The sequence below is a fragment of the Heptranchias perlo genome, chromosome 34 (assembly GCF_035084215.1).
Source record: "Heptranchias perlo isolate sHepPer1 chromosome 34, sHepPer1.hap1, whole genome shotgun sequence".
Lineage (NCBI taxonomy): Eukaryota > Metazoa > Chordata > Chondrichthyes > Hexanchiformes > Hexanchidae > Heptranchias > Heptranchias perlo.
In genome coordinates, this window is record NC_090358.1 from 552,543 (window position 1) to 564,162 (window position 11,620).

The 11,620-nt window shown below is 52.5% G+C and overlaps 2 protein-coding genes across 2 annotated transcripts in view; one reads left to right on the forward strand and one right to left on the reverse strand.

The window, feature by feature from the left end:
• Window positions 1-3,314, reverse strand: part of slc30a4 (solute carrier family 30 member 4) — a 30,531-nt gene extending 27,217 nt beyond the window's left edge. Inside the window, exons 1-2 of the mRNA XM_067971204.1 lie at window positions 2,402-3,314; window positions 288-434 (exon numbers count right to left, since the gene is read on the reverse strand). Of these exons, the coding sequence (XP_067827305.1) occupies window positions 288-434; window positions 2,402-2,837 (583 nt within the window). The 5' untranslated portion in view covers window positions 2,838-3,314. The remainder of the gene's footprint in view (window positions 1-287; window positions 435-2,401) is intronic.
• A 2,695-nt stretch (window positions 3,315-6,009) lies between these two features.
• The window catches only part of bloc1s6 (biogenesis of lysosomal organelles complex-1, subunit 6, pallidin), a 32,519-nt gene continuing 26,908 nt past the window's right edge, over window positions 6,010-11,620 (forward strand). Inside the window, exons 1-2 of the mRNA XM_067971212.1 lie at window positions 6,010-6,195; window positions 10,526-10,622. Coding sequence (XP_067827313.1) covers window positions 10,556-10,622 — 67 coding nt within the window. The 5' untranslated portion in view covers window positions 6,010-6,195; window positions 10,526-10,555. The remainder of the gene's footprint in view (window positions 6,196-10,525; window positions 10,623-11,620) is intronic.

Here is an 11,620-nt window from a genome sequence, read left to right on the forward strand (position 1 = left end):
GGAGCAGGCCCGAAGGGCCGAATGGCCTACTCTTGCTCCTATTTTCTATGTCTATGTCTATGAAACACCAAGAGATTGCTGACTGCAAGGCTAAGATCTCACTCTGTCCACCCACCATAAAATAACTGAGCAAATAAACTTTTCTACTTTTTAACACTTCAAAAAAAAAGAGTTTTCTGTCTCCCATCCATCCTACCAAAGGAAACCTTTTAAAAAAAAAACCCTAAGTAAGTGAACACAAGTAACGCGATACCCCCATAAACCATGGGCAAGCTCTGGGCACCCACCAAACCGATGCCAACCGAAGGTAAATCTTCTGCTTGGAGGCCTCCCAGAAAGGTACAGAGCGACCAAGGAAGCAACAATCCCCAGGACATCTGCCAGCATATGGACCGCATCAGTCATAACCGCCAGGCTATTGGAGAGACATCCTCCTAAACAATAGATCAAAGAAGAATCATTTAGACAGAGTGATAACAGACTATGGACCAATCCAGGGGTGCAGATAACACACCAACTACAGACAGGAAGCTTGAGCAATCTGTAACCTGCATCTCAACTCCACAGTTAGACTTCAGAGGAATCAACAGGGAGGGGAGTGGGTGGGGTGGGAAGACCCTTGGATTAGATTTCCCCTCTCCACAAATACTGGAATTGTCACTGATGCCTTACTTGCCCCCTCCCCCATTCATGGTGCCTTTAAGTTACAGCCATGAAATCGCCCCCGAGTATTGTGTTTTTATGTAAACTTTCAGGTTTTGCCCCAGCTGCTGTTGGAAATGGTCACAGATTAGACTTCAGGCCCTTAACAAGAAAGGACTGACAATGGTGATGCCTTTATGGTGGATTCATTGAGAAATGATCCATGATATATTGACTATATTATATACACTTCATATCATTTCATGGTAAAATTCCAAAGGGAAAAAACTAACACTGATTTTTTTAATTAATGAATTAAAATTGATAATTACAGTCCCAGTAATTTTTACGTTTTAAAGTTAATTTAGTACATCTTATTTCAACATCATAACACGATGAAACACACCTTTATGAAAAAATAGCAACGTCACAGATAGAAATCAATTAAAACTCTGCAAAAGATGTTCAATTTGACTCCTGTCAAAATTGCACATCCAAGACCCCGGACTCCATTCCCCCCCTTGGACTGCTCACTGGGGCTGAAGCAAATCTTGCAGAAATTCAGCCACCTGTTGGCCTTTGACCCGAGCTTCACAATCTGCCTCTACCCTTATCTCACCCCCACCATCACTGAAACTCTTATCTCACCCCCACCTTCTCCTGTCCTTTCTCACCAGCACTCTGAACTACTCCAATCCTCTCTCCTCCCATGCTCCCCCCATACATTAACTACAACTCATCCAAACCACTGCCCTTCCTGTCCTACGCAGACCAGACAGGTGACACAGTCTGGGTCTGGGTCTGGGTCTGGGTCTGGGTCAGTCTCACTCCCCATTGGCTCCTTGTAACTGCCTCCTCTGTGCCCAGCTGTTTTCTGCTCCTCTAACTCCAGCTTTCTTGACCTCCCCCTCCCGGGTAGCACAGCTTTTTCTGCCCCCTGTAATGGAATTCTCTCCACAAAACCTTTTGTCTCACGACCTCTCACCCCACCTTAAAAAACCTTCCCAAAACCTGCCCTAGCCCTTTCCCCACTGCATGGCTCCCACACCCTCCACTCCTCCCACTCCCTCCTCCTCCTCCTCCTCCCACTCCCACTCCCTCCTCCTCCTCCTCCCACTCCCACACCCTCCACTCCTCCCACTCCCTCCTCCTCCTCCTCCTCCTCCTCCCACTCCCACTCCCTCCTCCTCCTCCTCCTCCTCCTCCCACTCCCACACCCTCCACTCCTCCCACTCCCTCCTCCTCCTCCCACTCCCACTCCCTCCTCCTCCTCCTCCCACTCCCACACCCTCCACTCCTCCCACTCCCTCCTCCTCCTCCCACTCCCACTCCCTCCTCCTCCTCCTCCCACTCCCACACCCTCCACTCCTCCCACTCCTCCCACTCCCTCCTCCTCCTCCCTCCTCCCACTCCCTCCTCCTCCTCCTCCCACTCCCACTCCCTCCACTCCTCCCACTCCCTCCACTCCTCCCACTCCCCCCTCTTGTATCTGGGGACTTTTACTGCCTTATTAAAAAGGCAGCTACATCAAGGCAAGCCGATTTCCAGTAAAGGTAGAATTTCTGCCCCAGTAATTGAGCAACACATTGGAGTCCCCAGGATACAGAATTCCACCCAATCAATTCCTCCTGGAATTGAACCACCGGGCTGCTTACCTCAGAGAGGAGAAAGAGGAAGGAAACAGTAATAAATATCCCACCAAAAATTCAAGTTTGCATAAATCGTCCAATTACTTGAAATGAAAGTCTGCCAAACCTACCTATTAGTTCCCCGATGGTGAACAGAGTGTAGAGGGTGACAGCAAGCCACAATTTTCTTTTCACAGTCCTTTGTTTCATTAATTCTAAGCTCTTAACACAACTGTCACATTTCTCCACATTACTCCCCCTGTCTCCCTGAAGCCCCTCCCGGACCCCCAGTTTCTGCAGACCCTTTAAATCCTGCTGAGGGGCTGAGTTACCAGCACTGGACTCACTGCTCCCGTTACAAACCACACTGGAGATGTGAACAGCCTCATCCAGATCATTCGAGGTGACCACTCGTAGTTTATTGGCGTTGCTGAATGTCGGGAGGTCATCTTCACCCCCCATGTCATCGGGGAAGTCCAGGGTGACGGTGTCACCCGTCAGGTCGATGGAGGCAGCGTCGCCTCGGTGAAGAAATGATTTCAAGGTTCCCCAGAAGGTCCTGGCCATGGTGAGCAGCCGGGGCTTGGAGCTGGAGACGGAGCGCAGGTTAGACTTTCCTCCGCTTCCTCCTGAACTTCTCTCCCGTCCCTGGCGACAGTCTCACTCTCTGCCCCAAGGGGATTAGCAATTATTAACCCAACATCTTCAGAAAGAGCACGGATGAGCCTCCAACAGAGAGAAACAAGTTCACTGGATCGCACGCTCGATGCGCCAGGAGAACAGAATGTCAAAAAGCTCACCCTCCCGGTCAGTGCGCCGTGTGCAGGAGAGGAACACCGAGGAACACCGTGTCCAAAGTGCTGGGATCGCTCAACATTCCCATTTCACGGCTCGACTCTCCCCGATCACCAGCAGCAGGTCTCTGCCAACCCCCCACCCGTTCACTGACATTATTCACTCAACTTCACACAGGCCAAAGATGGCAGATCGCCAACAGGAATCAGGAGACAAGGTTCATTGCCCAGACCAGACTCAGACCAGACCCAGACCAGTCCCCAGACCCCAGACCAGTCCCCAGACCCCAGACCCAGACCCAGCGCCAACAGGAATCAGAAGACAACGTTCATTGCCCAGACCGGACTCAGACCAGACCCAGACCAGTCCCCAGCCCCAGACCCGGCCCCAGACTCAGACCCAGACCCAACAGGAATCAGGAGACAACATTCATTGCCCAGACCCCAGACCCAGACCCGACCCCAGACCCAGACCCGACCCCAGACTCAGACCAGACCCGGCCCCAGACTCAGACCAGACCCGGCCCCAGACCCAACAGGAATCAGGAGACAACGTTCATTGCCCAGACCAGACTCAGACCAGACCCAGACCCAGACCAGTCCCCAGACCCGACCCCAGAGCCAACAGGAATCAGGAGACAACGTTCATTGCCCAGACCCAGACCAGTCCCCAGCCCCAGACTCAGACCCAGACCCAACAGGAATCAGGAGACAACATTCATGACCCGGCCCCAGACCCCAGACCCAGACTCAGAGCCCGAGCCCGGAGTGAGGTTGCTGCGGGCACGGACACAGTGTCACCATCACCCCGCAAACCAACCCTCTGTAACGGACGCACTGCCCAAATCGAGCCCCAAAACATCTGGCTCACCTCCAGCTCTCAGCGCTGCTCCAGCTGCACAAGTCTGTCAACATCTGGCGTCGCAATCAGCGAATCACAGCTCAGCAACTGAATGATTGACTTTACAATCAGCAAATCACAGCTCAGCAACTGACTTTCAGCCAATCATGGTTTGGGAACAATGTTTGACATTTTTATTAACAATTTAAAGGTGATTTGAGCTGTTTCCTGGTGTGGGAGAAAAGTGACCTTTTGGTGATAATTTTTCTCCTGTTGTTACCGGATCTCTTTTAGAGAGCCACCAATAGAATGTAGTTCTATCTAGTGCGGTTGATGTTCTGTAGATGGACTTTCAAAGTGCATTTGATAAAGCACCACATCATAGACTTATTAGCAAAATTAAAGCCCATGGGATTAAAGGGTCAGTGGCAGCGTGGATACAAAATTGGCTCAGGGTCAGAAAGCAGAGAGTAGCAGTGAACGGTTGTTTTTCAGACTGGAGGGAGGTGTACAGTGGTGTTCCCCAGGGGTCAGTATTAGGACTATTGCTCTTTTTGATATATATTAATACCTGGACTGGGGCATAGAGCATATAATTTCAAAGGTTGCAGATGACACAAAACTCGTAAATGTAGTAAATAATGAGGAGGATAGACTTCAGGAGGACATAGACAGACTGGTGAAATGGGCAGACACATGGCAGGTGAAATTTAACAGAGAGAAGAGTGAAGTGATGCGTTTTGGTAGGAAAAATGAGGAGAGGCAAAATAAACTAAATGGTACAATTTTAAAGGGGGTGCAGGAACAGAGAGACCTGGGGGTGAATGTACACAAATCCTTGAAGGTGGCAGGACAAGATGAGAAGGCTGTTAAAAAAGCATGTGGGATCCTGGGCTTTATTAATAGAGAGAGAGAGTACAAAAGCAAGGAAGTTATGCTAAACCTTTATAAAACACTGGTTAGGCTTCAGCTGGAGTATTGTGTCCAATTCTGGGCACCACACTTTAGGAAGGATGTGAAGGCCTTGGAGAGGGTGCAGAAAAGATTTACTAGAATGTTACCAGGGATGAGAGACTTCAGTTATGTGGAGAGACTGGAGAAGCTGGGATTGTTCTCCTTAAAACAGAAAAGGTTAAGGGGAGATTTGATCGAGGTGTTCAAAATCATGAACGGTTTTGATAGAGTAAATAAGGAGAAACTGTTTCCAGTGGCAGAAAGGTCGGTAACCAGAGGACACAGATTTAAGGTGAACACCAGGTCGATGATCAGTTCTGATGAAAGCTCATCAACCTGAAACATTAACTCTGTTTCTCTCCACAGATGCTGCCCGACCTGCTCTGTGCTTTCAGCATTTTCTGTTTTTATTTAGACAAAGGGCTTCCTTCACCAAAAATATCCCTCAAATGGATTACAAAATAAAAAGTCTTAGCTAATAAAAACATAACAGCCCCGGTCCGATTATACCGCAGCTTCTAACCCTGTTTCACCAGAAGACTAAACTTGTCTTAACCCCCACGTGCAACATTATGGGAGATCAACTAGTATCGATAATATATTAAAATCTTATGTGTGTGCACACATTCTGGCAACTTTTTCCACCATAAATTCCTAATACTTCATTGGTAATGGAAAGTACCTATGTAAACTTGTCACCCTGTAATTACAGTGGGTGCTGTAACGCCCCAGTTTTATATTTTCTATCTCTGCAGCCTGCACCAGAGAAACTTCTCTGCTCCAACCATCTCCACCCCTTTGCTTCTCATATTGCTGTATATTTTGCTACTTAACAGTAAATAATAATAGAAAAACAAAGTATTAAATAAAAATAATGACAGATTGTATAACTTTAACTTAGCAACAGAATTACATCTGTGTGCCCATGTCAAATAACCCCCGACTTACTAACCCCATTTACCTCAACACTGTACTTGGTCCTGACCCCCCCACTCTCCCCCCCCCACCCCCCCCACCCACCCCCCCCCCCACTCTCCCCCCCCCCCCACCCCCCACTCTCCCCCCCCCCCCCACTCCCCCTGTTTTTATTTCAGATTTCCAGTATCTGCGGGATTTTGCCTTTGATTAAGTTTCCAGCGGCGGCGCCTGGGCTGAAGCCGGGGATCGGGTTCGGGATCGGGTTCGGGGCGGGGTTTGAGTCCGGGGATTCGGGCCTGCGGAAGTGCCGGGCTCCGGGCGCCGCCGCCTCTCTCCGGCCGCGCAGGGATCGGGGTTCCAGCTCCGCCCGGATCGCGGACTCGAGGCCGGGACACGGACTCCCTGCGGACGGCAGCAGGTAACCGAGCGCCGGGCAGCGGGCCCCAGGGTAGAAGCGGGGCCTCGCGGATCAGGCAGTCGCAGCCTCGGCCTTTCCCGGGGTCTGGAGCCGGGGGACGGAGCATAAACAGCGGCTCAATCTCCCGGAGTACTGAACATGGCCTCGGCCTCAAACCCGGGAGTCGCTCCCTCCCCCCCCCCAAACTGAGGGGTCTCTTCCCCCTCCCCCCCCAAACTGAGGGGTCTCTTCCCCCTCCCCCCCCAAACTGAGGGGTCTCTTCCCCCTCCCCCCCCAAACTGAGGGGTCTCTTCCCCCTCCCCCCCCAAACTGAGGGGTCTCTTCCCCCTCCCCCTCCCCCCTCCCCCTCCCCCTCCCCCCACCCCCCTCCTCCCCCTCCCCCCCCCCCCCAAACTGAGGGGTCTCTTCCCCCTCCCCCCCCCCCCCAAACTGAGGGGTCTCTTCCCCTCCCCCCTCCCCCCTCCCCCTCCCCCCCTCCCTCCAAACTGAGGGGTCTCTTCCCCCTCCCCCTCCCCCCTCCCCAAACTGAGGGGTCTCTTCCCCCTCCCCCCTCCCCCAAACTGAGGGTCTCTTCCCCCCTCCCCCTCCCCCCTCCCCCAAACTGAGGGGTCTCCTTCCCCCTCACCCCTCCCCCCTCCCCAAACTGAGGGGTCTCTTCCCCCTCCCCCCCCCAAACTGAGGGGTCTCTTCCCCCTCCCCCCCCCAAACTGAGGGGTCTCTTCCCCCTCCCCCCCCCCCCCAAACTGAGGGGTCTCTTCCCCCTCCCCCCCCCCCCCAAACTGAGGGGTCTCTTCCCCCTCCCCCCCCCCCCAAACTGAGGGGTCTCTTCCCCCCCCCCCCCAAACTGAGGGGTCTCTTCCCCCCCCCCCAAACTGAGGGGTCTCTTCCCCCTCCCCCCCCCAAACTGAGGGGTCTCTTCCCCCTCCCCCCCCCCCCCCAAACTGAGGGGTCTCTTCCCCGTCCTCCCCCCCCCCCCAAACTGAGGGGTCTCTTCCCCCTCCCCCCCCCCCCCCCGCAAACTGAGGGGTCTCTTCCCCCTCCCCCCCCCCAAACTGAGGGGTCTCCTTCCTCCCTCCCCCCCCAAACTGAGGGGTCTCTTCCCCCTGCCCCCCCCCAAACTGAGGGGTCTCTTCCCCCTCCCCCCCCCAAACTGAGGGGTCTCTTCCCCCTCCCCCCCCCAAACTGAGGGGTCTCTTCCCCCTCCCCCCCCCCAAACTGAGGGGTCTCTTCCCCCCGTCCCCCCCCCAAACTGAGGGGTCTCTTCCCCCACCCCCCCCAAACTGAGGGGTCTCTTCCCCCTCCCCCCCCAAACTGAGGGGTCTCTTCCCCCTCCCCCCCCAAACTGAGGGGTCTCTTCCCCCTCCCCCCCAAACTGAGGGTCTCTTCCCCCTCCCCCCCCAAACTGAGGGGTCTCTTCCCCCTCCCCCCCCCAAACTGAGGGGTCTCTTCCCCCTCCCCACCCCAAACTGAGGGGTCTCTTCCCCCTCCCCCCCCAAACTGAGGGGTCTCTTCCCCCTCCCCCCCCAAACTGAGGGTCTCTTCCCCCTCCCCCCCCAAACTGAGGGGTCTCTTCCCCCTCCCCCCCCAAACTGAGGGTCTCTTCCCCCTCCCCCCCCAAACTGAGGGGTCTCTTCCCCCTCCCCCCCAAACTGAGGGGTCTCTTCCCCCTCCCCCCCCCAAACTGAGGGGTCTCTTCCCCCTCCCCCCCCCAAACTGAGGGGTCTCTTTCCCCTCCCCCCCAAACTGAGGGGTCTCTTTCCCCCCCCAAACTGAGGGGTCTCCTCCCCCCCCCCCAAACTGAGGGGTCTCTTTCCCCCCACTCATTTTCTGTTTGAAGCACTGGGGCTTTTCTCCCTCTTCCCCAATTGCCCCCAGGGGAATTCTTTAATCCTGGCCTGATCTTGGATTCAGACTCCGCAATGAAACTAGAGATGTCTCCTGCTGATTTGAGCAGCGCTGTATAATTTTTTTTTATTCGTCACACGGGATGTGGGCGTCACTGTGAGGCCGGCATTTATTGCCCATCCCTAATTGCCCTTGAGAAGGTGGGTGTGAGCCGCCTTCTTGAACCGCTGCAGTCCGTGTGGTTGAAGGTTCTCCCACAGTGCTGTTAGGAAGGGAGTCCAGGATTTTGACCCAGTGACGATGAAGGAATGGCGATATATTTCCAAGTCGGGATGGTGTGTGACTTGGAGGGGAACGTGCAGGTGATGTTGTTCCCATGTGCCCTGCTGCTCTTGTCCTTCTAGGTGGTAGAGGTCGCGTGTTTGGGAGGTGCTGTCGAAGAAGCCTTGGCGAGTTGCTGCAGTGCATCCTGTGGATGGTACTCACTGCAGCCGCGGTGTGCCCAGTGGTGAAGGGAGTGAATGTTTAGGGTGATGGATGGGGTGCCAATCAAGCGGGCTGCTTTGTCCTGGATGGTGTTGAGCTTCTTGAGTGTTGTTGGAGCTGCACTCATCCAGGCAAGTGGAGAGTATTCATCACACTCCTGACTTGTGCCATGTAGATGGTGGAAAGGCTTTGGGGAGTCAGGAGGTGAGTCACTCGCTGCAGAATACCCAGTCTCTGACCTGCTCTTGTAGCCACAGTATTTATTTGGCTGGTCCAGTTAAGTTTCTGGTTAATGATGGGGGATTCGGCGATGGTAATGCCGGTTGAACGTCAAGGGAGGTGTTAGACTCTTGTTGGAGATGGTCATTGCCTGGCACTTGTCTGGCGCGAATGTTACTTGCCACTTATCAGCCCAAGCCTGCATGCTGTCCAGGTCTTGCTGCATGCGGGCACGGACTGCTTCATTATCTGAGGGGTTGCAAGTGGAACTGAACACTGTGCAATCATTAGCAAACATACTAATTTCTGACCTTATGATGGAGGGAAGGTCATTGATGAAGCAGCTGAAGATGGTTGGGCCTAGGACACTGCCCTGAGGAACTCCTGCAGCAATGTCCTGGGGCTGGGATGATTGGCCTCCAACAACCACTACCATCTTCCTTTGTGCTAGGTATGACTCCAGCCACTGGAGAGTTTTCTCCCTGATTCCCATTGACTTCAATTTTACTAGGGCTCCTTGGTGCCACACTTGATCAAATGCTGCCTCGATGTCAAGGGCAGTCACCCTCACCTCACCTCACCTCACCTCTGGAATTCAGCTTTTTTGTCCATGTTTGGACCAAGGCTGTAATGAGGTCTGGAGCCGAGTGGTCCTGGCGGAACCCAAACTGAGCATCGGTGAGCAGGTTATTGGTGAGTAAGTGCCGCTTGATAGCACTGTCGATGACACCTTCCATCACTTTGCTGATGATTGAGAGTAGACTGATGGGGTGGTAATTGGCCGGATTGGATTTGTCCTGCTTTTTGTGGACAGGGCATACCTGGGCAATTTTCCACATTGTCGTGTAGATGCCAGTGTTGTAGCTGTACTGGAACAGCTTGGCTAGAGGCGCAGCTAGTTCTGGAGCACAAGTCTTCAGCACTACAGCCGGGATGTTGTCGGGGCCCATAGCCTTTGCTGTATCCAGTGCACTCAGCCGTTTCTTGATATCACGTGGAGTGAATTGAATTGGCCGAAGACTGGCTTCTGTGATGGTGGGGATATCAGGAGGAGGCCGAGATGGATCATCCACTCGGCACTTCTGGCTGAAGATTGTGTGGGTTTGTTGGGAAAAGTCTGAGCGGAATGTTCCACTCGGGTCAGTGTGCTGCAATTTTTTCTTTATTCATTCACGGGATGTTGGTGTCGCTGGCGAGGCCGGCATTTATTGCCCATCCCTAATTGCCCTTGAAGATGGTGGTGATGAGCCGCCTTTTTGAACCACTGCAGTCCGTGTGGTGTGAGGTTGTCCAACTGAGTGTCTTGCTCGGCCATTTCAGAGGGCGATTAAGAATCAACCACATTTGATGTGGGTCTGGAGTCACATATTGGCCAGACCGGGTAAGGGCGGCAGGCTTCCTTCCCTAAAGGAACCAGATGGGTTTTTACGACAATCCGGTAGTTTCATGGCCACCATTACTGATACTGGTTTCTTTATTCCGGATTTTTATTTAATTAATTGAATTTTAAATTCCCCAGCTGCTGTGGCGGGATTTGAACTCATGACTCCAGATTATTCATCCAGGCCTCTGGATTACTAGTCCAGTAACATAACCACTATGTTACCGTACCTGTATATTGGGCTAGCCTCAGTTGGCCAATGGAAATGCTGCCCAATTAGTGGTGGTTTCTGTTGGGCAAACAGGCTTGGTTTTCAGAGCAAGCAATGGGAAAGAATTGGCAACAGGCAGGGCCTGAACAGCTGTTGGACACTGCTTATTTTCACTCACCTTTTCACAGAAAGCTGCACAGAGCCTCTCTCAGGAAACCATGGAGCCAGAGGAAAGCAGCCCAGAAACTCCTCCATATGTATCTTCTTGGGCCAATCACTCAGCAGGTAAGATCAACGATGCACAGATCAAGCAAGATGTTCCAAATGTTATCATGAGTTTCGAGATGCAAACTCTCACCTGCTAACGGCCAACGGTGGCATTGGGAAAGGTTGATGTGCACCCTCCCTCGGAGAGTGGGAAGTTCAGCCTGATTCACCCTGGGAAGCTTGTGTCTGTTTCCCGGGTGGGGACGAGCATTTGGTGCAGGAAGACAAACGAGTAGGAAGGGAAAATTTCCCAATGGGATGGGAGCACAATGCTTCATCGCTGCCACATCCTGCATGGTATTAGGTGTGTGCCCCGTACAGAGCCTTAGTGCGGACTGACAGGAGTTCTGTGAGCCTCAGTCTCCTGAAACCAGGATTGTAATTATTCAGTGTAGCAGACATTGCAATCGAGGTAAGTTAGTTGCAAGATTGTATAAATTTTTATTGCAACAAGTTGCTCCTTGTCTGTATGTCTCCATTTTGTGGGACTGGCTGTGAATATTAAGGGAACCTGTGGAATGTAAGTGTTTTGCTGTACAGTATTTCCAATAATAATGTATGAAAGGTTGGTATCTGTTTGGGGATGATGTGGAGATGCCGGTGATGGACTGGGGTTGACAAATGTAAGGAATCTTACAACACCAGGTTATAGTCCAACAGTTTTATTTGAAAATCACAAGCTTTTGGAGGCTTTCTCCTTCGTCAGGTGAGTCACACGAAGGAGAAAGCCTCCGAAAGCTTGTGATTTTCAAATAAAACTGTTGGACTATAACCTGGTGTTGTAAGATTCCTTACATCTGTTTGGGGAACGGAGCAGGGTGGCATGTGTGGGGCAACTGGTTTTCTGGTAGAGTTTTCAGATTTGCAAGGTATTTACTAGTACCCTACACATTTTAAATAAAGGCTGTAAACAGACACGTCATTCTGTGAACAAATGTGGGCCATAACCTGTCAGATTCACATCACAGAGTGGGTTAGATTATAATCCTGCTACTTGTCACCTCACGCCTCTGCTG